The sequence below is a fragment of the Peromyscus leucopus genome, chromosome 15 (genome assembly GCF_004664715.2).
Source record: "Peromyscus leucopus breed LL Stock chromosome 15, UCI_PerLeu_2.1, whole genome shotgun sequence".
Taxonomy (NCBI): Eukaryota; Metazoa; Chordata; class Mammalia; order Rodentia; family Cricetidae; genus Peromyscus; species Peromyscus leucopus.
This window is the reverse complement of record NC_051076.1, coordinates 19,781,383-19,806,730: the sequence shown is the minus strand read 5'-3', so window position 1 is coordinate 19,806,730 and position 25,348 is coordinate 19,781,383. Positions and strand designations below refer to the sequence as shown.

The window sequence follows — 25,348 nt, the reverse complement described above, 5'->3', positions numbered from 1 at the left end:
GCATTTATTTCTCTTGTAGAGGAACGGGGTTCAATTCTTAGCACCCATGTGAAGGCTCACAACCACCTGTAACTCCAGTTCCAGGGGATCTGATGCCATCTTCTGGCCTCAGCGAGCACCAGACATGCATGTGGTAAAGATATACATGCAGGCAAAACACTTCTACCCATACAATAAAACAAAAGAGCCAAAAACTGGCTCCCATATTCACAGCACAAACATTTTCATTATGCAGGAGATTTAAATGGGCAAGCATTGGACAATTTACTGCCCACTGTCCGGCGCTTGTACAGGAGCCAAGATAAACCGGAAGGGAACTGTGAGACAACACAGGTCAGGATGAGTGCTGGGAGAATTCCCAAGCTCTGCAGGAACCTGACAGAGAGAAAGAGCACTTCCTGTGGGGACAAGGGAGAATACAGACTGGGAATGCTCGGAGGTCTCGACTTAAAAAATGGTCACTAAGTAAATTAATGAAACTGCGTTTTAATAAGATACGCGCACAAACTTCAGCGTATCAAGAGCCTGTTTTATGGGAAATGACTGTGCCATGCCAAAGGGAACACAGCCATGTCTGCCATCTCCTGAGCTGTATCGTCCATTCAAAGACTAAATCACACACAGTGCATTGCGAATTCCCTGAGGGCATCTGATCGACTTTTTTATCTTTCTTTTCACGTTCTTTTGCATGGTGCCTGCAACATCACTGGCACCAAGTAAATGTCTGGCAAATACAAGAATAAATAAAAGGTTGTCATCCAAAGCAACGTAGTCTATGTATGCACTATGGATGGTCAGCATCAGAGGAACTTAGAAAGGAGGCAGTCGGCGAGCAGGAGGATGGGGGCCCGCACACTGTGACCGGCCTTCACAGCGTCATTCTCAGTACCTCTCCGTGGGCCTCTGGAACTGAGCCCCTAGGTGAGCGTGGGGTCCAAGCTGGACAAATCAAAGTACTGATATCCCATTGGTTACAACTTAGTTCAAAAAAGTCAGCCTGACCACAGCTAATTCGGGGGACTATGCTTAAATAAACAAACAAACAAACAAATAATTTTCCTCCTTCCTGTTGGGTTTGGACCTGGATTGGTCCATTGTTTTCCAACAACAAGGAGGCTGGCCATCTAAGGACTGAAGCAACTCCTGGAAGCAGGGTCCACCAAGGGTGAGAGAGCAGCTACTAATGACAAGGTCAGAAGTCCAGGGACTGGCCATGTGAAATGGAGATATTTTTCACAGCCAATAAACTCTCTTTATGCTTTATTCCATTTACATAACTCAGTGACAGGAGGGAAGGGAAGATGGAACCAGAATTCATCAGTGAAGCATGTGGTGGGTTTTCACAAAGTGTCCACCAGATGGATTGAACCACACAAAGAGCGGGTGAAGATGTTCCAAAGGGAATAACAGGAACCTGGACAGGAAGCTGGACAGGAACCTGGGCAGGAAGCTGGACAGGAAGCTGGGCAGGAAGCTGGACAGGAAGCTGGGCAGGAAGCTGGGCAGGAACCTGGGCAGGAAGCTGGGCAGGAAGCTGGACAGGATGGGCAGGAACCTGGACAGGAAGCTGGGCAGGAACCTGGACAGGATGCTGGACAGGAAGCTGGGCAGGAAGCTGGGCAGCACTCTACCCTGCTCATTCTTCACTTTAAAAAGAGCATCTCCACTCAGCCAAGCAAAGAGGTGCCTGCGAAAAGTGACCCAGGGAAGTCACAATTCCAAATTTTACAACAAAAAGTTAAAGCCTAGACTTTGTAAACATTAGCAGACATTAACAAAGAGAGAAATGACAGCAATATTCAGACTACATAGAAAAATCTTGGGACAGAACCCAGAGCTGGGTAACAACCTAAGGCTCCACAAACGCTTCATAGATGACTAAAGAGGTAAATTCAAACCATGAAAGGTATGTGGGCTCATGTAGATGTAATTCTAAACGGTCTTATTAAATAAAAAACACACAGCCAAATGCAGAGTTAAAAGCCCAGAGATGGAGCAGCAGCCAAGCGCTAAGACCACCTTATCTTACCACTCGCTGCCATCCTTCCCCTGAGAGAGAGAGACCTTCTTCCTGTGTGTCTTGTCTTTTTATTGCCTTCTGTTCTGTTCTTCTCATTGGCTGTAAACCCAACCACATGACTTCCTCGTCACTGCCTGTCTATACAGACCTCCAGGTCTCTATGGTTGGTACTGAGATTAAAGGTTCGGGTCACCGCTTGACTGTGTCCTTGAACACACAGAGACTCTGCCTAACATGTGATCGGATTAAGGGTGTGTGCTACCAGACTTCTGCTTAATGGCTTGCTCTTAGCTCTGATCCCCAGGCAACTTTATTAACATACAAATAAAATCACATTTCAGCACAAATAAAATATCACCAGAGATTCAAGGAAACGCTTTCTAAATACAAGTACATGAGTCTTCTAAGAAACAGCTCACTATGAAAGGAGAAAAGCAAACAAACATACAACATGGTTTAAAAAAAAAAAAAAGAGGACCCAAATTCATGCTCAGCACCCACCAACGACAGCTCACAACCACCTATAACTCTAGCTCCAGAGAATCTCACTCCTCTGGCCTCTGTGTTCACATGCATCTACCCATGCAAACATTCAATATTTAAAATAGTAAACACAAGTCTTTTTAAAATGATAAAAAGAAATGGAACAACTCTGGGCTCCTGCCAAACCAAACCCCATGACAGGTCCTAGAACAACAGGACACATCCTCGGAAATGCGTTGTTACGCGATTCTGCCCAGACTATACTGCCTGCTAGACACCCAGGCTATACGGGGCATACAGCATGCATGTGCGGATGCGATCCTGTTGTGGTCCAGGAACAAAACTACAGTAAGTTCGATCCAGCCCAGGAAAGAAATGATGCACCAAGAGATACAGTAGAAATGAGACAGATCCAGGAGACACACCGGACTGCTGCTGGCACAATACAGCAAGCATTTTACAGTAAGCTGTTAAAAGTTTTTCATGTTGCATTTATTTGTTTATGTATGTACGAACGTATATATGTATGTATGTATGTGTGTATGTACATGATCATGCATGTAGGCACATGACAGAGCACGCATGTGAAGATCTGAGGACGGCTTGTAGGAGACATCCTCCGCCTTGTGTGTCTGGGGATCAAACTCTTGTCAACATACTTGGTGGCAAGTGCTCCCTCCTGCTCAGCCACTCACTTTTCATAAACACAGAGTGCGGACTATAATGGCAATGAAAGTACACTGACATAAATACATAAACCAGCCACACCCACTATCATTATTAAATACCGTACATTGTGTATAACTGTACAGCTCTGCTTTTAGACAACCCGTATCACCACAAACGTGAGAGTAATCCACCATGCTATGGTACCGCAGCAGTCGGAACCCCAGTAGGAGATGGGGATTTGAGGCTTCCGTGTGTCCTCATTGAACTGCCATTGTATACGGGGTCCATGGATAACGGAGATATCCTCATGCTGCGTAAGGCTAGAACAGAAGAGCAGATGAAAAGGAAGAATTCATGTTCTCCAGTCAGGATGCCCGAGCTGCTCTCCAGGCTCTGGACCAGTTACCTGTATCAAGAGACTATGAAACACGACGTGCTTTGAGTGCCTGCCTCGTCACCTTGTAAGGAGGAAATGAGCTAATACTTGAGTTGGGGGCACTCTGAAGTGTCCTCACAAACCACTGCCATTGAGTGCTATCTAAGCCACTACGATGGCAGCTTTTTGTTCTGCAGCAACAGACACCAGGACACTGTTCAAACACGGCACAGCCACGGGCAGGTCCTCAGGACACAGTCACCACTACCACTACAGGCTGTCCAGTAGAGGGTTTGTTCTGATGCGATTCTGATAACAGAAATGTTGTATTTGCTGGCCCAGAACATACAAAGGAACATAAGGTATATTTTAAAGATACAAAGAAACAAAGCAGGCAATTTATAAAACTGCTTTCTTATAATACATGTTCTAAGTGATTTGAAAGTTAGGGATTTCTTAGCAGGGGAAAAAATGATCGTTAAGGTTTACATACTACAGACTGAAAATCAATTGGAAATAACAAGTTTAGAATGTGTCCTTATGGCATTATTCTAACTTAAAAATAAAATACAAAATCAAAACTGTTTTAATGCAAATTACATAAAAATATTTAGCAGGAAATAATAATATATGTTATTATTAAAAAATAATTTTACTGGTACACAAAACTAACATGTATGTGTCTAATAGTCCTGCACTTCAGATCCTGGTAACTAAGAAAAAAATTAAAATCCTGATAACTAAGAGGAAAAAAAAGAAAATATAAAACACATTCAAAAGACTTCCTACATAAAATATAGTAGTAAAAAAAACATCCAAATATAATAAATTTGAAGAAATTTCTATTGAGGCAGCCATAGTAAATGTGAAAATACAATTCAATTTTAAAAAATAACTTCAAAGCATACCACAAAATCATAAATTTGAAATGTTTTCATGTGCCCACAGCCACAGAAGTACATAATAGTAAATGACCAGCAACAACAACAAAAAAAAAAAAAAATGTGAAAATACATTTCCAAAGCAGGAAAAAACAGTGAGGAGAAAATGCATTACAGAGTTTTTTATCATCTCATCCAAACTGAATGACTGCCCAGAGCATGTGCCAGGCCAGCCTGCAGGAGGTGGGCGTGTCCCCTGCAGCCCGGCCATTCACACCAGCCTGCAGGAGGTGGGCGTGTCCCCTGCAGCCCGGCCATTCACACCAGCCTCACAGTTGCCAGCCCCTGTGAAAGAGCACTGTGTTGCCTGATCTCTATAGGAATCTGTGGCTCCAGGCTTGAATTGAATGCTTTTTCAATGATCCCACAGCTTTAGAGCCAAGGGCTACAAATTAATCCATTTTTATCTGAAGAGAAACAGCCCTGTGATGAATCTTTCTGAGTTACAGTTTTGTTTGTACCACAAAAAGATGTGAAACTTCCATCTTTGCTAATTTTTTTTTTTTTTGGGGGGGGGGAGGTTGGGATAGGGCCTCACTGTATAGCCCAGGATGACCTAGAAACAACCATGTAGACCAGGCTGGTTTCGAACTCAAAGAGATCCACTTGCCTCTGCCTCCTCGGGGCATGGGATTAAAGCTGTGCGCTACCACCCTGGCTGAAACTTCTTATTCTGCTGAGCTGAAGAATCAGAGCAGCCTTAGACAGCTCCCTGGGAAGCACTAGAACAGACTTGCTTTGCCTTGCACCCCTACAAGAAGCCCAGAAGTGCAGGCCAAATTCTGAGACAGTTACATCAGGTGAAGAGCCTCAACCCTGTGAGAGAGCTCAGGATCTCTGGGCTCACACTCGGAGAAACAGTCTTTAGTTGGTGAAACAATGATTACAGATTCAGGCTCACAGGTGGTTCTAAAACCTCGCAAGATACAACGTTGCTGCTGGAACAATGTGACACTCAATAACTTGAGAGAATTACAGAGGACCTCATTTCAGCACCAGGATCAGGATAAGAGCGTTCTTGTTATCTTCACAGTAACACAAATCGTCCTTTTAACGTCAACTATAAGGGGCACGCTAATTCCACAGCTTTACCAGTGTAGGAAAAATGGTAATGTTCAAGTCTGACTGCTTCCATTTAATAATATGCAGATAAGGGACACTTCCTCATAAATATGTTAAAAATTAATATTAGAGAGGGATGATAAGGGAAATAAGGCCATTTGAAGATTATCATTTGAAATTAACATGTGTGCTTCCACAGCCATATTTAGAAGCTGGAGGTTTTAATTTCCACAGATTCCTTAATTAGAAAGTCTAATATAAATGAAACAAACACTTTCAAGGTTTCTTTCTTGCAACAGTATCTATAGTTAGCTTGTCCTACGATTTCAGCTATTGTTCTGCCTTAGCTTGTAAGATCTTTAGCCCTCTCCTGCTACATCATGCTGGCCCTCAACCAGGACCCAGCCCAGTGACTGCAGTTCTCACTACATCCCGTCTCCTCTCGTGAGACTCTACATCTGACTAGGGGGCCAGAAATTCAGAGTATATTTGATGAACACTCTGTGTGGTACCACAACACATGACTACTGCTACTGTGTGAAAGATGAATCAGAATTAAAGACTTCCAGCCACCAGCGTTGAGGCAAAAATATTCAACCAAACAAACCTTCAAACTTTACTATATAGTTGTGTTGCTTAAATTAAAAATGAAATTCAAAAGCGTGTGTGAACACATTTTTCCAATTTTAATGTTCATGAATTGAATAAACCATGTTCTATATCCTAAACTGTAATATTTAAACAGCGAGATGAGCTATGAAGATGGGCCCTCCAGCTTTTCAACAGATAACCTCTTAAGTTAGTGTTGCCTTCCGGTGGTGCCTAAGAGGCTGGAAAGCACACACACAAACAAGCTTGCATCTCTAACTACAATGCAGTGAGTTCTCAAACTAAAGTGCTCTGCAGCTACTAAGGTGGAATACTATAAAATTACACCCTACAAAGAAGTACAGCAAGCTTGCTCCGAGCAGACACGGACTGCTTAGACCTCCTTCCTTCCTCGTTCTGGACATTTCCATTACAGATGGTCTTCAGTCTGGCTAATCCGATACCACTGTGACACTGTGGTTCCTCCTGAAACACTTCAGAACATTCTAGCTACAATCCAAGCTCACCTCACAAACCGATTGTGGTGGATTAATTTAAGTTTCAATGGGATGTATATGTGTGTGTGTGGAGGGGGGTGTCCTAAGATTGTAAATTTTAAAAAAAAAATAGCTAGCTATGACAGATCATACCTGTAATCCCAATATTCAGGACACTGAGGTAGGACGACAGCCTGGGGCTGAGTGTGAACTTGTCTCAAACAAAAACAAAGGCAGTCTCACAAGTGTCATCCACGTGAGAAATCGAAGCGCCACTCTGAGTTTCTAGGTATTCAATTCCATACGAACTTTACTTAGCTAGCAATCCTGATCTTTGTAGGCTGGCCTTCTTTTTCTGAACCACTTGTTTCACGGGTGCCAGACTACCTGAGACTTCTAGAACACCTCAGCCTCTCTTCCCCTCCTGTCCCTGGACTCTGTCCTATCATGTCACGACTGGGACGTGGAAAAGCAGAAGTCTTCAGTGTAAGTGTGAAAGGTGAGCACACGCACTTCTCTCTGTGTGCTCCGTGAGTTAGATGCTGACGACCTGAGCTGGCCTGTGTGTCACGAAGGGGAGTGGCTACAGCTCCAGTCCATCAGATGTGAAGAGCAGCTGCAGACACACAGCGGTGCCTTGTATTCACAGTTCTGGAGCATTCTTTCCCTCTGTCAGTCTTCGGCACTGGCCCTCTTCAGGCAGCCTGCCTCTGCTCATTCTGAAGAATCAATGGACTGATTAGATCATTACATTTATATGCATATATTGGAAACTCACATTATACTCCATAAGTACATACCATTATCGTGAGTCACCTAAAGAAAACAGAACTCAGGCCGGGGCGGCGGTGGCGCACACCTTTAATCCCAGCACTTGGGAGGCAGAGCCAGGCGGATCTCTGTGAGTTCGAGGCCAGCCTGGTCTACAGAATGAGTTCCAAGACAGGCACCAAAACTACAGAGAAACGGTGTCTTGAAGAAAGAGAGAGAGAGAGAGAGACAGACAGACAGACAGACAGAGACAGACACACACACACACACACACACACAGAGACAGAGAGAGAGAGAGACACACACACGGGGGGGAGAGGGAGAGGGAACAGAACTTAAGAAACAATAAGGAGCACATCTCACTCCTTAGAGCTAGTGGGTTATTATAATCACTTTTAATGGTCTTTGTAGCGACATAACAAACACAAAATTAAACACAATCATGCATAGCATATATTCCTTGAAAATATTGCTTACAGATATTTATTTTCTATAAACAATAGATCAAATTATGTAGAGTAGGAAAAGTATAAGCCCAACAAGATGCATTGTTAATCTTGTTGCCCAGAAAGATTTGTTATAGTAACTTCCTCTCCCTGTTTTCAGATGCTGCGTCTGACGTCCGGAAAGCAGCTGCAGTACTCTGATGTTTGTTTGTTTGTTTGTTTGTTTGTTTGTTTTTCTTTTGCAGTGTCCAGTCCTTTGTTTAATGGTTATCACCATCTATTTAGGATCCATTTGTTCTTTTTTAAAATCCATTTTAAAAAGTGGGTGAGACCTCTTGTGCCAAATTGTTATTCATAAAAGAGTGCACTGGGATCGTCTCTAAAGCATCTTGAAAGGCCATGTCTCAGCAAATGACATCTTCCTTTTCAAAACCCCGCTCATGTCCCAGGAAACATTTCTGTGGGCAATCTCTACTCCTGAATCGCGTTGCTTTATCTAAATGTCATTTTGGGGGCCCAGTTACTTCTGCAGGATTTTAGATTGGCCACAGTAGACAGACGCTGAGTATAAGATAGCATCCTGAGCCTTCCTACCTGGTGCACAGATGACGTGAGAGTCATAGCGTTCTCAGCTCCACTCACTCAGGCAGGCAGCTGTCACCGCATGATCTACGGCAACTTCATCTCTGCTCTTCCCTTTTCGGCTGCACTGGACAGTTGGCAGTAATCTTGTTTGACTGGAGCAGCGTACTACAAACCCAAGTGCCTGCTCTTATATTTTCGTCTGCATATATTTTATCCTTCTGCTTTCCAATCTGTGTTAAAATATGCTCGCATGCATCATTTTGCTAGAATTTTAGCCTGTTCTGTGAACGACAAAGCCTGTGAGAATATTTCATTGCTAGCATTAAATGCTTTCAAACAGTTAAAAAAAAATACATATTGATTTTAGAAACTCCCTTGATGCTCTGCTAGCTGTACAGACATGGAATGCTTCTTAGAATATGTTAGTGTAACTGCCTCTCAAAATCCTAGGTGCGTAAGTGCGTTCCTTTGTTTCTGGATGGATCCTCGCTTGGGTGCTCATTGGAAGTTCTTCTTCCTGAAATGTTGACATCGCAATCTGTTCTATTCTGAAGCAACAGCAAACTTCTGAGGAGAAGGAAATGCTGCACAGAGTTCTCTCATACTGAAGTCATTTAGCGGTCTCCGCTTCACAGCTGTTTTCTGTTCAGTGTATTCCACAGAAAATCCCGGACTGCCTTTGTGATATCTTAAACTGTAAATGCGAACCACTCTTCCTATTTAGCATCGCATGATATTGCTGTTTGGAGTTTGGCAGCGTGGTAGGAGGCTTCTTGTCTGGGAGGGTCCAGACTCTTTCCCTGCTTCCCATGTTACTGGGACATTTAGTATTGCGTGTCGGTGATAAAGAGGATGAGAAAAAGTAGTTTGTCATCTACAAGCGCCTCTGATTTCTGATGTATACTAAAGAAATGAAGAAATAGAGTAGAAACTAAGCAATGTGATTGTTGGGTGTCTTAGGTCGGAGAGAACTGGCCAAATACGTTGTGGTTCAGCAAATTCCTATTTCCTCTTCCTGCATCACTTAATGGGAAAAGAAAAGTTAAGATTTAGCTTCTGTTCTGTCTTGAAGAACTAGAAGAAACAAACACAAAAAGAGCTAAAACATAATTTTACAGAAGTCCCTTGAGAGACTGTGACCGCCACCACCAGTTTTCCGTTCTGTTCAGCATACTCAGTATGCTGTAAGTACACCGCACATTCTCCATCCTCCATGGCGGATCACAGTGATGGTGGTGGATCACAGTGATGATGGATGGATGATGGATCACAGTGATGGTGGATCACAGTGATGATGGATCACAGTGATGGTGGATCACAGTGATGATGGATCACAGTGATGGTGGTGGATCACAGTGATGACAGTGTGGATCACAGTGATGGTGGATCACAGTGATGGTGGTGGATCACAGTGATGATGGATCACAGTGTGGATCACAGTGATGATGGTGGATCACAGTGATGGTGGCGGATCACAGTGATGATGGACAGTGATGGATCACAGTGATGATGGATGGATCACAGTGATGACAGGTGTGGATCACAGTGATGGTGGATCAGTGTTGGATCACAGTGATGGTGGTGGATGGGGGGATCACAGTGATGGGGCACAGTGTGTGGATCACAGTGATGGATGGTGGATCACAGTGATGTGGATCAGGTGGATCACAGTGATGATGGATGAGGTGGATCACAGTGATGATGGATGGATCACAGTGATGAGTGGATGTGTGGATCACAGTGATGACAGTGGATCACAGTGATGATGGATCACAGTGATGACGGTGGATCACAGTGATGGTGGATCACAGTGATGATGGTGGATCACAGTGATGATGGTGGATCACAGTGATGATGGCGGATCACAGTGATGATGGTGGATCACAGTGATGATGGTGGATCACAGTGATGATGGCGGATCACAGTGATGGTGGCGGATCACAGTGATGACGGTGGATCACAGTGATGGTGGACCACAGTGATGACGGTGGATTACGGTGATGATGGTGGATCATAGGTGATGATGGCGGATCACAGTGATGGCGGCAACAGCCAGAAGAGTAGAAAGGAAGTCGCCACACAGAATGGAAGGTGGCGTGCTAACAAAGGTAGGAATAAAGGAACTGAGCTGTAAGGAAAACTGGCAAACGGCAGTGCTGGTGACTGTTAGTAAATGTGCGGCCCGTCAAACAGTCCCACTCACTGTGAGCCCCACTGTGCTCTGTAATTGAAAACATCTAGTAATTTTCAAAAGAATTTTTAAACAGCAAAATCACCAAGTCTCAATATTTCTTGTCATGAAGAAAATATTCTACTCCAATAAACTAAGAGGATATTTTTAACTACAGGAACACAATGCCTCATGCCCACAAAAGGCAGAGGACTTTGTGGGAGTCTTTGCACAGACTTGTGTGGTAGGAAGTAACAAATATTCTAATCTCACTGGTATGAAAGGAATACTTTTAGAACCAAAAACATCTTTGTAATATCATCCTTTCTCTACATAAATGCTAGAAGGGCTCTCATTCAACGAGACCAGAGACATCTGCTCTACCTGGGACATCAGATTCCACTGACCTCAGCAGCTCCACCCTACCTATGCCTCTTAATGAAATGATTTAAACAAATAAAAAACTGCCGCCGAAGCCTTAGCAACCATTAGCAAGCATAAGTGGATTTCTGAAATCTGATCACATGCTTGTAATTATCTCATTATCAAATCCAACAGTACTGACAAAGCAGAAAAACCCACTCAGCTACTACAAGGGATTATTATTACCCAGAGCTGGAGCTGAAGCAAGTCAGAATATCACCCCAGGGGTCAAAGGAACTAGTGGAATTTAACTACACCACACATGAGCGCGCGCGCACTCATACACACACACACACACACACACACACACACACACACGCACACACCTACCCACCACCCCACCGTTGCTTTGTGACTAGCTTGGATGGCCTCTGCTTGTGTGTCCTCATATCCAGAATCAGTGTTACAAACTAGTTCAGAAATGCTTCAGCCTGCCAAAGACAATTCCCTTATCCAGGGAATGCATCCAAGGCACACACACACGTATTGCCACCATTAATGCATTGATGCCTTTTTGGAATAGCAAGATGCCTGGGTCTCTTAAAAAAAATAACAACATGAAGGAGCTAAAGAACACAGAGGTTGGACTGTTGCAATTCCTCATCTCTCTACAAGGTACTGGAGTCTTTGGGGTGTAGCCATCTGGGGGATTAGGGCAGCAAGCATTCTCACATGTTGACCTATCTCTCCAGCCCTCTCAACAGACATTTTTATGGAAGGCATTTTAAATGATCAGACTTGGGTTTGGGTACCTGTTTGGTTTTTATCTCTACCATCAGTGTATAAAAATGAGAAAGAGTTAAGAACCAAGATTTGGATAGGATAACAATACTCCTAACTAGAGCAGTGGGGGAGGGGTGTGTGAAACAAACAAGATAGAGAAATGGGGGAGAGAAAGACCAGGCACCCTGCTGAGGTCCTGGCCTCCAGGCCACCGATAACATCCTGTCCTAAAGGAGACAATGAGTATCAATTTCTCAAGATTTCTGCCAAGGAGAATTTGGGTAAGGGAGGGCATACTTTATAAGAGAAGGAAGTCCACTGACATGGGATGGGGCCATAGCCAGGTGTTATACTAGGTGTTCCCTCACATCTGTTCATTCTCACAACCATTCTGAGAAACTGAGGCTTCCATACCAAGACTGTAATAGGAAACACAGAAATTCTTTGTGAAGAACGCTTCTGTCGGGAAGGAGGGGCCTTACAAACTGGGGATGACGACTTTGAAGTAAAGACAAGTGGTCCAGGTAAAAATTTTCATTAATAATAACAAAATACGGGATTAGAGCCTAGAAAAAAAAAAATACCAAGGCTAGAAATGAACCCTGGAGTTTTCTCAAGGCACGGGAGGTGGGTAAAGCCACAGTTGTGGACCACTACCAGCCAACAGTGAGAGACGAATCCGCCAGAGATCTCTGGTAAAGTGAGACGGTGATCTAATTGGGAATGGGCTGAGCCACAGCAAAGGACTTGTGGAAACTGAACATCACAACATAAGACCTGCATACGTGAGGTGCAAACCTCTGTATGGAAACTTGGGAAAGTGGAACTCAAGAAAACCAACAATATGTCTCCTACCAGAGGAGACTGACGGTCACTAAAACTACATAGCTTAATGACTTCCCCTCTGCACCAGAAAGATTAAGAGCCGCTCAAGACGGAGAGGAAACAGACCCCAGGACACCAGTACCACTGAGGCCCAAATAAACACTGCTGCTCCTAACACAAGGACGGGAAAAGGCAAGGGTGTCCTGATTCCCTGTGCTAACACAAGAGAGCCTAAGGAGACAGCTGCCTGAATAGCACAGAACTTGGTAAGTTTTTCTATATGCATCAAAACTAAAACCAAATGCCAATCAAAACATGAAATGTCACCTATCATTGTCAAGCTGGTCTAATGTATTAGAGTTTCGGCTTTTATTTTGCTTGGAAAGCATGTGTTCAAAAATGGTATTGCAGAATGCTTTTCTTGTGCTATTAATGAATATAAATGCTCAGGTCAAATAAATACTAATAAACGGGGGAAGAAATTATTACTACCAAAAAGGATTTTCTTCTAGATTGCATACACAGTTGATAAAACTATAAAATGTTTTAACGTACAAAATATCTATCTACAGAATTACAGAGAAAATATGTCCAATAATGGCCCAGAAACAATACAGACTCATGCTGGGGGGCTCTTGAATAATTCATGTTTTAATATATAGTACTTCCAGGCTATAGGATTCAGATATCAAAAGACAGCCTTATCTCCATGCAAATTCTACTTCAATTACCTTTATTTTTACATGAACTTACAGCAGCATCAATGCAAAACCACTTGATAAGAACAATACCCCATCCTCCAACCCACACTAATTTAGGGGTGCCTGGATGAAAGGGAAGGGGGAACACAATGTATCTCTTGCATATAAACAGCGAGAAACAGCATTTAAAAATTTACTGCTTTGCCCGTAGCAATATTTTCTTGCTAGAAAGAGAAATACTAGCAAATATTCTTATTTCTGTGGCTCTGGATTTTGCTCCTGAGGTTTACATTCCTTTGCAATTAGAGCCCTGCCCCAGAACTCACAGAACGGAGTGCAGTGTGAAGGATTAAGGAGAGCAGGAAGCCAGAGATGACAAAGCCAGGCTCAAGCTCATCCTCGATCCTCGCACTTACAAAGAGTGTGACCCCACACATTTCCTCCCCTGCAAGGGGCAGAATAACCACGGGAACTCAGAGGGCCGCTGCAGGGGATGACTGCCTATAGATGTAAATACTCCGTCGAGTTATAAAGTGCTAAAAGTAGAACTGGAGAGTGCAAGACTGGGAATCCTGAGGCCAATCCTTCAACTGCCCCTGATCTCCTGATAGAACACACAGCTCCGCACATGTCTAATACCCACCGGCTTCCGGGTATCTAATGCGCCAAACCATCGGACTGCAAACGAACCCACACACTGCATATGTGTAATGCAGAAATTCTGTTTATAATCAAGATCCCTGAAGTGAGAGCGCTCAGCTGGTTTGGCAGGTCTCAATCATTTAAGCACAGACACACAGAATCTCTGAGGCTGAAATTCTTCAGTGTAGAGACTACCTAATCTAGCTTCAAGATGTTTGTGGGAATAACAGTATTACATCAAATATTTATTTTCCTGGCTTTACAGAGATGATTTTCAATATAAGAAACAAAGACTGATGCCGAGCTGGTGTGACATTAGTTAATAAGTTTGTGTTCCAGCACGTTTTCACTGTAATTCAGCGGGAAGTTCCTGAACTAGTCAGCATCAAGGAACAAAAAAGTTCTCAGAACAGAATATAATGAACCAGCTTTCCCCACAGCACCTGAAGCATCATGGGAGAGGGAGGGGGAGAAAAGCTGGGCAGGTTATGAGGTGGATAATTTCTTTGATCTTTCAACCTAATATTATCTTATTCCGTCATGCTGCGTGAAGTAAGGGGGCGTGGAGCGTGAATATGTCTTCATGGGGTTCACAACCTACCTGAGAATCTGAAAAGAAAGACATACAGCTTACAAACCACAGTCACCAAAGACTGGAGTAGAAAATACCAGTAGTGACTGACTTTACAAAACAAAAAGGCCAGCCAGCCCTAGTGGTGGATCTGACTGAAGACATGGGCTGAAACCTCAGTGAGAAAGAAAACTTCAGAAGACAAGTTAAGTAAAAAGCCTGATGCACCATGATGCACCATCAATAAGACAGCTTCACAAACCCACGGGCGTACCACTTACCATCCAGTCCTACTTTATACTGAGACAAACCATCCTGGCATCCCCAATCTGATCCTCAATGAAATCCACCTGGGGACAGGCAGCTTCGGGTTATATTAAAAACAGCCTAATTCATCCTTGGAGCATCTAATTTTAAAGGACTTTCAGCCAATGTGGCTAAAAATGGCATGGCCTTCTGGCTTTTCTTCAACACGCTTCAGAGAACAGTATTTACTGGGATATGGCCCTTTAAGCATGCAACACTGAGCACTGAACAGAAATGGTTTAATGTAAATGTATCTTTGAACCTCTACTTGTAGACGGTAGAGACTGCTTTTTTTTTTTTTTTTTTTAATTTTCTGGTATTTGGTTTTATACTTGTAGAGCTGCTCGAACTACAGAATCTGCTTGTATCTGATACGTACACGGTAGAGACTGCTTTTGACCTTGATCAGGACATATTTTTCTTAAATCTGGCTTAGAGAAGCCATCACCAAAGTTACTTCTTTATTTTGTTAATGTATCAAGCCACATTATTTTCCACATCAAAGGACAACAAATGACTTCTAATCTCAAAAATATAACTCTGCTCTTGCTTATTATAAAATGCAACAGAGCAATTTATGACAATCTTTGTCGATATTAACATCACACCTCTAAAATACATTTGTTCTCTTCCTTTCAGGAAAAGCTCTTCTCAACTGTAATAGAAATAGACAAATCACAAGGTAGTCTGAGGGCAATAACAGAAATAAAAAAAAAAAAAATCTAAGGAATCAAACAAAAAGTCCTGAACCTGGAGCTGGAGAGATGGCCAGTGAGCAAAAGCACAGGCTATGCAAATATGAGGACCAGCGTTCAGAGTCGTCCATACCCACAAGAAAGCCTAGCTGATGGGGGTTTGTAACCCCAGCATGGGAGAGGCAGACTGCTAGTGTGGCCAGCCTGTCTGGACCAATCTGGAAACTAGTGAGAGACCCTATTTAAAGTAGAGAAATGATACAGGAAGACACTCTTTGTCCACCTCTGGCTTCCACATGCATGTGTACCCACATAGCACACACAAATTCACACTCATATACACACGCGCGTGCACACAAATTTTGAACCTGATGTAGTCAACCAAGATATTTCTAATATTAACATAAAGTTACATCTTTAGGCTTCGTATCAGGAAAAAAGATAAACTATAACACCATTCGCTTTAAAATATATATAATATCCCAAAAGGGAGATATACACCAATAAATTCTAGCAAGTGGGAGAAAGCCATGAGGCAAGAAGACCAAAAGTTCAAGGACAGACTGAGCTACAATGTAAAAGTTTGTCTTTTAGAAAAAAAATAAACAGGGTTGGGTGATGCCCCTGCCTTAAAAGCATTAGCCAGACGCCCTGATGACTTCAGTTCACTCCCCAGAACCCACAGTAGAAAACAGCCAACCAAGGTGTCCTCTGACCACCACACCCTCAAGGTGGCACATGTAAGACCCCTCATCTCTCATTCTCCCTCCCTCCCCCTCTCTCTGATAATGATAATTAATAATAATAGTAATAATTATTATTTTAAAAATAATCTGGACATGATGGTGTAGGCTTTAATCCCAGCAATTGGGAGGTAGAGGCAGGTGAATCTGCGAGTTCTAGGCCAGCCTAGTCTACATAGCAAATTCTAAGCCTGCCAGCACTAGGAGGCCCTGTCTCCTAAAAATATATATAAGAACAAAAACAGAATATATTTTAAACATATAAGACATTAATAAGTATATATTTTCTCCATTTGACAATTTTCTTTTTTTTTTTTTTTTTTTTTTTTTTTTTTTTTTTTCAGATTTCTTCGTAGTTTTCGCTTTCCTGAACTCACTTGTAGCAGTCTGCTCGAGCTCACAGAATCCTCCTCCTCTGCTCCGAGTGCTATTAAGCTGCCCCCCCCCGTGACATTTTCTTTTCTGCTCAGTAACTGTATTATTATTACTGTATTATTAAATTAAAACTTTTCAAGTTATTGAATTAAATATCTTAGAGTTAAAAACAAATGCAAAATCAGCTATTGTCTGTATACATATGCTTATAAATAGAACTGGAAATCAAAACAAATAGAACTAATGGTTTGTTAGGACAGGTAAAACACTTTCTACTCTTTTATTTTATTTTATATATATATATATATATTTTATTATATATATTTTTTTTTATTATATATATATATATATATAATTAAATACTTTTCTAACAGTACATTCTGTTTCCTAGTATGAGCAGAATATCATCTGGCTTACAAAGAAGATTCATAGATTGCCAAATAATGGCCCACAGGCCAAATCTGGCCTGCCATCTGCTTTAATACAGCCTGCAAGCTAAAATCGTGCTCATTTATTTTTAAAGGTTACTGGGGAAAATTAACAGAAGACCATTCCAGGATATGTCAAAATATATGGAAACTGATATTCTGTGTTCACAAACAACGCTCCGTTAGCACATAGCTCTGTCCTCCCTAATGCATGGCCCAGGCTTTTGGCTACAATAGCAAAATCAAGTTGACACCCTGTGAAGTAATGCGTATGTTAATGAAGTCCATTTTGCCATTCCATACGGTTTACAGATTTCAAAATATTGGGATGACTGGGTGTTGTGGGACATACCTGTAGTCCTAGTACTTGGGAATCTGACACAGTAGAATCAAGAGGTTGGAGCAAAAATAATAAATGAATGAATGAATGAATGAATGAATGAAAAAACTAACAAATAAATAATAAGCCCTAGAGTAAATAATCCAGCAAGTCTTCCTTTCCTGAAATAGCAGCCTCTCTAACACACTGATTGACAGCCAATTTACTAAACTTCATAAGTTTTGCCCTGATATTAAAGATGGCCTTCTGTCTAGTGTATACTTACAGACTGAATTACTATTTTTAAATATTTATTAAAATAACATCCAAGAAGAAGAAGACACTTAATTGGTCTGTATTATTTTTATTTGCCCACAGTGAAACAGGCAACTTGGTAGGCAATCCAATTCAACGCAATTCCGGACTCCACGTCACTTTCTCAGGGTGGTACAGTCCCCAAGGACCAAGTCTGTGACACTAAACATGGGCAAAAGCCATGGCGGTGACCTCCCCGCTTCACCACACTGCGCTGCCGTCTTCCGAAGCTCACCTTTATCTGAATTAACGGCAAGTTAGACACTCAGACGGACAAGGAAAAGGCTCCATCCAAAGCAGGAGACCTAAGGTAGGCACCTAACCCTGGACAGCACGGGGATGAATACAAATGCTGACAGAGAGCTCACTAATTGTCCTTGCCACCCTAAGAAGTTAGAAGGCATCTGGTTTCTAACCATGATAAACATACACCCATCATAGGTTATTTACACAAAAATGAAGAGAGATATTAACCAAATGGCTAAAAGTGAAGAACATGATAAATAAATATCATCATTAAAATTCAAATGATGATTTGTTTTGTCTTCAAAGCCCAAGTGTCCAACAAACCATCACTTTCCTTGAAGGGCTGATGCACATCTTTGAGAATAATTGTCTCTTGAATCTACTTGGGGACTCAATCTGTTATAATAAAGAAAAAACAAATAAATCATGAGTGTATCACCGGTTCATAATGAGAATGCCAGGATCACTGTGCAGTTAAGTATCTTGGCTGTTTGGCTGCTTTACTTAAGAGCAGCATTGAAGTAAAATCCCAACAACTAAGGCCTCCGGCAGCTGGTCTGAGCACACTGTGGTGTCTCTTCTCAAAGTCACTGCCGAACACATAGGTATGCGCACCCGGGTGACTGGAGGTTAGCAGTCCGGACGCGTCTGCTCACTCTCGGTATTAAATATTTAATAGCATATTTTCCCTTAATGGAACCCAGGCCCATCTGATCAGTCACTGGGATCACCTAGTAATGTAGTCAGAGTTACAATGCGGCCATCTCACATCAACTTTGTAATTAGATAATCCATCACTTTATTAATTCAAAAAATTGCTTCCCTTACTACTTTATAGCATGCCGCAGTAGTGAAAGCCAATTGAGTTCATCAACAAAAAGGCACTAAAATTTAGTCTGATGTGAACTTGAAGCCCTCAAGTGGCAAACGCACACATACTCATGACCTTTCCAAACAACAAGAGGTAATATTCTGCCTGCAAATTAGACAACACAGAGCATTGGCGTCACCCGGCACCAGCGTGGCCAGCACAGACAGCTAGCACAAGTCAACGGCAAGTTATAGACTGAAAATCGAATATATCAAGGTAAGGTTCGCTCTTTCTTTTTACTAATGAGCAGTCTCCCAGAGAATTAAAATAAATAAATAAAAGAAGGGTTTGCTTAAAGTTTTTTCTTCCCATCAATTCTTTACTAAAATTACAGGGTAGATTATTTATCAACACTCCACATCTTGATAGTACACTCCTGCTAAATGCAAGTCATGATTTTGAATCTGAGCCCTGTTTTATTTGGCCTTATCTCTAATGTCCCACAAAACATTGAATCAATATCACTTCTCATCTTATTCATTCACAAGATTCTTGTTATAACAGATTCTGAATTCTCCAATTAAAAGTAAAAAGAATTTGCTCATAATGAAACAGAATATAAAATTTCAGTGTTCCCAATACAAAAAGCCACCTTCTAATGTACTCTTTCCAATTCATACAACCAGCATACACTGCAAATGCAGCTAAATGCATTAAAAATTATATTTTATCAAATTAAAAATTACATTTAAGAAGGCATAGGTGCCTTAAAGAATAAAATGGGACCAGAAGAATTGTTGTTTTGTTTGAAGGAAAAATGGGGAGGGAAGATCTTCTCAAACAGATGTGGGATTTCTAATCAAAAAAACTCTATGCCAACAGCATAACACTGAAATTAAACAATGCTGCAGAGCTCTGGGACACTAACAAAGGCACATGTTTTGTGGTCAGGAAGGTCACTGTTACTGTTGCTTCCGATTTAATGTCTATTTCTGGAATATTCTGTGCAGCTCATGCCATTTCTACATTATTGCTCTGATCTTATTATGTTTCTAATCAGTCAAAATTCATTTTTAGAAAAGTTACAACCCAGAATAAAAGATAGCTTTCTCTAGAACCCTATACTAACCCCTACACAAATATTTTCTGTGCATTTATTATAAAAACCTCAAAAGCTGTTTGCTAAAATTATGGTTAGCCTATTCGTAAACATTTCCAGTAATTAAGATGAACAGAAATATTGTATGTCGCAGTCCATTTCAGAAAATTATGATAACGAAAACACTTGTAATTTAGCTTATTCTTCTTCAGGTACAAGAATGAAGCAGATTTCCATGACCTACAGAAAACACTCAGGAGTCAAGTGGGCTGCTATGAGTGAAGACAGAGGTGAATTTTTGCCATAATAAGCTGTGGACTGAAACAAAAATAGCTTACAAGGGTAGAGATACCATTTTCTGTCTGCAAAATTTCTTCTCATCAAGACAGGTAGGTAATTGATGGCATCTCAAGAGACACCAGCGCTGAGCGCAACAGTGAGCAACTGCCTGAAGTCTGGATTACAATCAGGAGCAGCCTGTTCTCAAGGCTGAATGCAGTACTGGGAGACATAAAAGCTGACATTTCATACTCAAAGACCAATAATGCAGGGAGGTGGAGCCACAGTAGGAGACAGTCACAGTATGCTCCAGAACTCTACCAAGCAACTTACAGTCAGTCCTCATTTTTATCCACAAAGGAGATGATGTTATTTTTCCAATGCACATAAGAACACATGCAGGTATTTTCTCAAAGCAAAAAAAATGAAATTCTCCTATCTGTATTTTGTTTATTTGTGCGTGTGCACATGCATGTGCGCACACACACACACACACACACACGTGTACATACAAATGCACAGATAAACAAATACACATCAGGAGAATTTCACTTCTTGCTTGGAGAAAACAACTGTCATACCACATAGCATCCATGTAAACCTGCCCTCTGAGAGCTTCAGAGGTGTCTCAGTGGTTAAGAGCACTGGCTGCTCTTCCAGAAGACCCAGGTTTGATTCTCAGCACCCACATGGCAGTTCACAAGTGTATGTGGCTCCAGTTCCAAGACATCCAGCACTCTCTTTGGCCTTTGAGGGCTCAGCATACATGTGGTACACTTAACTACATAAAAGCAAGACCCAAACACATAAAATAATAAAATGAAAATTATTTTAAATGAGTAAATAAATCGGTCCTCTCATGAGCTGTACTTTTTCTAATCCTGTAAGTTAATAACCATAATTAGTATCTCCTCTTTTTCTGCATTGAGAGCAAATGCATTGGGACTCAACCTGAAGACTTTATTATAGTGGTCTTTATTAATCCTTGCTAGATGAATCCACCTCAAAACCTAACTAGAAACTTCACAAGAAAATAAAAGAAGAAGAAATGTGTGGTATGGGGGTGGGGGTGGGGGGCTAAGGTTGCAGGGAGGAAACGAAGGGAGAGCTGGACCCTTATCTTTAAGGAGCATATGAATAATCGCCTCCTCTATGCTCTCACTGGCATCTCCCGCCACCTCCTGCCCCTCGGCTGCCTCTATTACTTTCAGAGGCAGTCCCCACCTGCCTCCCTTCCCTGAATTTCATCGTCTTATGGCCTGAAGAACACATACTTTAAAGAAGAAACCACTCCTACACAATTAAGAACTTATGAATAGCTCAGCTCCTGCCTCTCTCTCGTCCACCAGATCACCCGGCATCAGCTCTTCTGGCAGGGAATTCTGGAGGCTGGTGGCGGTCACCATCAATGTGAGCAGTAAGCATCCAGCTTTCATTCAACTCTGACAGGAAGAACCACACAGCTGAGCCTATCTTCCACAGACTGCCCTTCTCAGTCTTCTCCCGTGGATGGCCCCGTGGATGGTCTCGTGGGTAGCCAATCAGAGAGTCGCACGCCCCACCAACCATTCAAGACCTCTGTCTGTAATCTGCAGGCAGGATCTTCTCTAACTCAGGTCAATTTCTAATTCTCAGTGAGAGGCCTCCTTGATACCTGCACTGAGCGGGGGAATCATTCTGACACATCTCATAGTGCTCAACTTTACAACCAAGCAACAAATTCATGGGATATAGCACATGGGACATTCCTAGGATCTACACGCTAATTGCTGTTCGTGTGTGCATTTATGTGGGGGTGATAAAAGCAAAGCCAATGCCGGCGCTCAGGAGTTCTTGTGACTGTGACCCACAAAATACCTACGCAGCAAGGACTCTAGAGTGTCGGGGGAAATTTTGCTTGGCAAAAACTACAACTTTAGAAGCCTTCTAAGAACCTGCTCTAAGAGAAGGGAGCTGTTATTCTTCCACTGGAAACTCCAGAGGGTGCGACATCGAGGGCCACAAGAAGAGAAAGTTTTAAGGGATGAGCCACTGTGGCCTCCACTGGGCCTGGCTTGAATAAATATGACTCCCTCCCTACCAAAATACGCCGTGGGCCTTTGGTGACAAAGACCAAGGCTAAAACAAAAATGTACTGAGTCTAACGCTGACATATGACATAAATGAATATAAAAGAAAGAGACCAAAACAAACCAGAACACATGGTCTTTTTACTGAGGCCAGGTAAAGCCCCATTTCAAAGACCAAGGAGGACAAACGCACGAGGAAGTCCTGGGAAGTGACAATTGGCAGGTGGCATGCAGAAGCAGCCTACTACAGGGCGTACATTGTGGTGCCAGCCATTTCCTCTCTCTGGTTAACTGTAAAATGATAATAAAAGGGAAAGGTTCTCTGCCCAGGGCCCTCCACCCAATCCCAGGGGTCTGGAAAAGGCGCATGCGCTCCTCTGTGCACTCAGCGCTTTGGGCTGAGTAGCGCCTCTCTGCTGCTGGCAGGATACTAATTGGCTTGATTAAGATCATTTTCCTGAGAAAGGAAAAGCAAGAGAGTGAGCTCTCCCACAGATGAATGTATAAGCACAAAAACAACCACAAGTGAAAAATAGTAACGGACGACACCTTGGCAAAGATGCTCAGGAGCTCCGAGTTAATTATCTGCTCCCTCTGACTTTTGCTAAAGTATATTTTAAGACACGTTACATGTTTTTCCTCTGTGTGTGCACACACGTGTGCGTTTGTGTGGTGTGTATTCTGTGGCTCCTTGGGAACCACTCACCAGGGTTTTTTGAGACAGACTTTTTCACTGAGACCCGGGACTTCCTGACTGGGCGAGGCTGGCGGGCCAGTGAGCCCCACAGACCCACTTCTGATGCTCTAGGACTGCGAGGGTGCACCCCGACAGCCAGCCTCTACATGGGTGCTGGCGTTGGAAGTCAGCAGCTCCTGCTGGTGTGGTCAGGATTTTCCCACCTGAGCCCTCTCCAGTCCTAAAATGCTCCACTTTTATAGCAAGCGCAACTACAAGTATGTGGGGAGGAAGGGAACTTATCGTTGAAAATTGGTCCCCAAAAATGTACCCACTTTCATTACCCTGCCAGAACGTCCCTCATCCACAACGTGGAAAGAGTTCCACAAGATAACATCACTGAAAATGCTTAACAATCACAACAGGAACAAGGGACCAACTCACGTTTTAGACTTAGCAGTATTTGAAGACGTTTTACGTGACTGTTAATCACAATCACACTTGTTATGGGAGGTTTTTCAACAGCAGAAATGACACCACAGAGCAGCGGCGTTATTAACGTGAGACATGAAGTACCGGCCGCGGTAAGACATGTGCTGCATTTTCAGGGTTTTAGAACGTCAAGGAAGCCGTGTGCACGGGACCTATGGAACCACTAGATGCTGTGCTTTGCCAAGAACATGTGAAATAAAAAGGGAGTAGCCACTATATTTCCAATCAACTTTAAATTATAGACAAACCAGAATATAATGCTAAGATTGTATTATCGGAAAACCATAGGACATACTTCAAAGACTAAAAATAACTTTGAGGGGGAAAACTAGAATAAATCTCTAGCAATCAAAGTAATCACATTTAAATTCTTATCAAACAGGTAATTTTGAAAGCAGACTTGAAAATAACCGGGGGATGTTATAAAATATGTGTTTTTATAAATTTCACGGTGAGTGGCAAAGTCATCTTCCAATGTCACACATGACGAACATTAGAAACAAACGGACCAAGACGGCAGCCCAGAGCAGTACGGGGAGTGCTGGGCATGCGCGGGGAGTGCCGGGCATGCGCGTCCCCACCACTGCGTCCTTGCCGCCTGGGCCAAAGTAAACCTGCAGGCTCGTTTTCCAACAGAACGCTTCCTGTAATGCCTACTAACAGAGCACAGATAAAACACTAAGTAAACCTGTTTTCTATCTCTAACCTCAGATTCCATTAATCTGATCTTTACATTATTTAAATCAGAAACCGATATGCTTTGGTGTTATTTAAAAATCAGTTAATCAGAATAGATCCCCACAGATTTTTTTTTCACTTGGCTAAAACAACCAACATTAAAAATAAGTCCAACAATAAAATAAAATACTCAGTAGAAAGCAATGAAATAGATATGCTGTGTTCATTTGAGAAAAGAGAGTAAACTCTCCAAAGGGGATGTTTACAGTATTAGCATTGAATAATCTCCAAGCAAAATTACTGCTAAAACAGAAAAGTAACACCCTTTTTGGTCCAGACAATACTGAATTCTCCCATTCCCTGTTCATTTAGTTGGGGAGTGATACAAGGCATTAATGGTCTTCAATATCCCATCAAGGCTCTAGACATGTTTACAAGCAACAAGAACATAAAGATAAAGGATTGACTTACGGCACCAGCAAGGAGATGAACCTTCAAACTTACTTTTGCAAAGGCTTCAAATAGGTCAAAAGAAGGCGGCAGTTGAGAAGCATCCTGTATCTCCTCTCTCATGAAATGCTGAAAGGTCATTGCAAGCTGCCTCAGGCCCTCTTTCTTATCCTCGGTGAGCTTGTTAATATCTTTATTGTAAATAAAATAAATAGTATAATCACCAAGTGGACTTCATGGGTAATTTTCAAGTGTTCAATGCTAGCTATTAAACAAGATATTTCCTGGCATGCAATCTACCCTGACACCCTGACAACTATAAATCGTGATACATATCATATTGATTAAATTCTGTCTGACTTTATCCACAAAATAGATCACACCACTATCAGATAGATAGATAGATAGACAGACAGACAGATAGATGATAGATAGATAGATGATAGATAGATAGATAGATAGATAGATAGATAGATAGATAGATAGATAGATAGAATAAATGCACAGACAGTCTTTAGAAGTACAGTAAACCAAAGTCAGCTGCAGATCTTTTACATCATGGTGCACAACTGTACTGTCATAAATCCTAATTAAGCCAGTGAATTTAAACTGACCATTCCCCATAATAATTTATAAGCAGGTCACAACTGACTCATAAACTGTATTATCTGAAAGGTTAAAAAGGCAGAAATGAGACATTTAAAGTTCATGTGAAGTTTTAAACAATTGAAGTTTGTCAGACAAAATGTGTATCGTAACAAAAACCTGGACGCCTGAAGAAATCTCAACCTTGAGTTGTTTTCAGGTTGGACAAAGAAAGACAGGGCTGGAGGCTGTGGTGCTTCTCCTTATGTTTGGTTAAAGAGAAGGATTC

At 42.1% G+C, this 25,348-nt stretch overlaps 1 protein-coding gene across 2 annotated transcripts in view; it reads right to left on the bottom strand.

Moving 5' to 3' along the window:
- The window catches only part of Smyd3 (SET and MYND domain containing 3), a 575,124-nt gene that overhangs the window by 423,716 nt on the left and 126,060 nt on the right, over nucleotides 1–25,348 (bottom strand). For both annotated transcript variants that reach the window (XM_028865490.2, XM_028865491.2), the window contains exon 5: nucleotides 24,529–24,665. In XM_028865490.2, coding sequence (XP_028721323.1) covers nucleotides 24,529–24,665 — 137 coding nt within the window. The remainder of the gene's footprint in view (nucleotides 1–24,528; nucleotides 24,666–25,348) is intronic.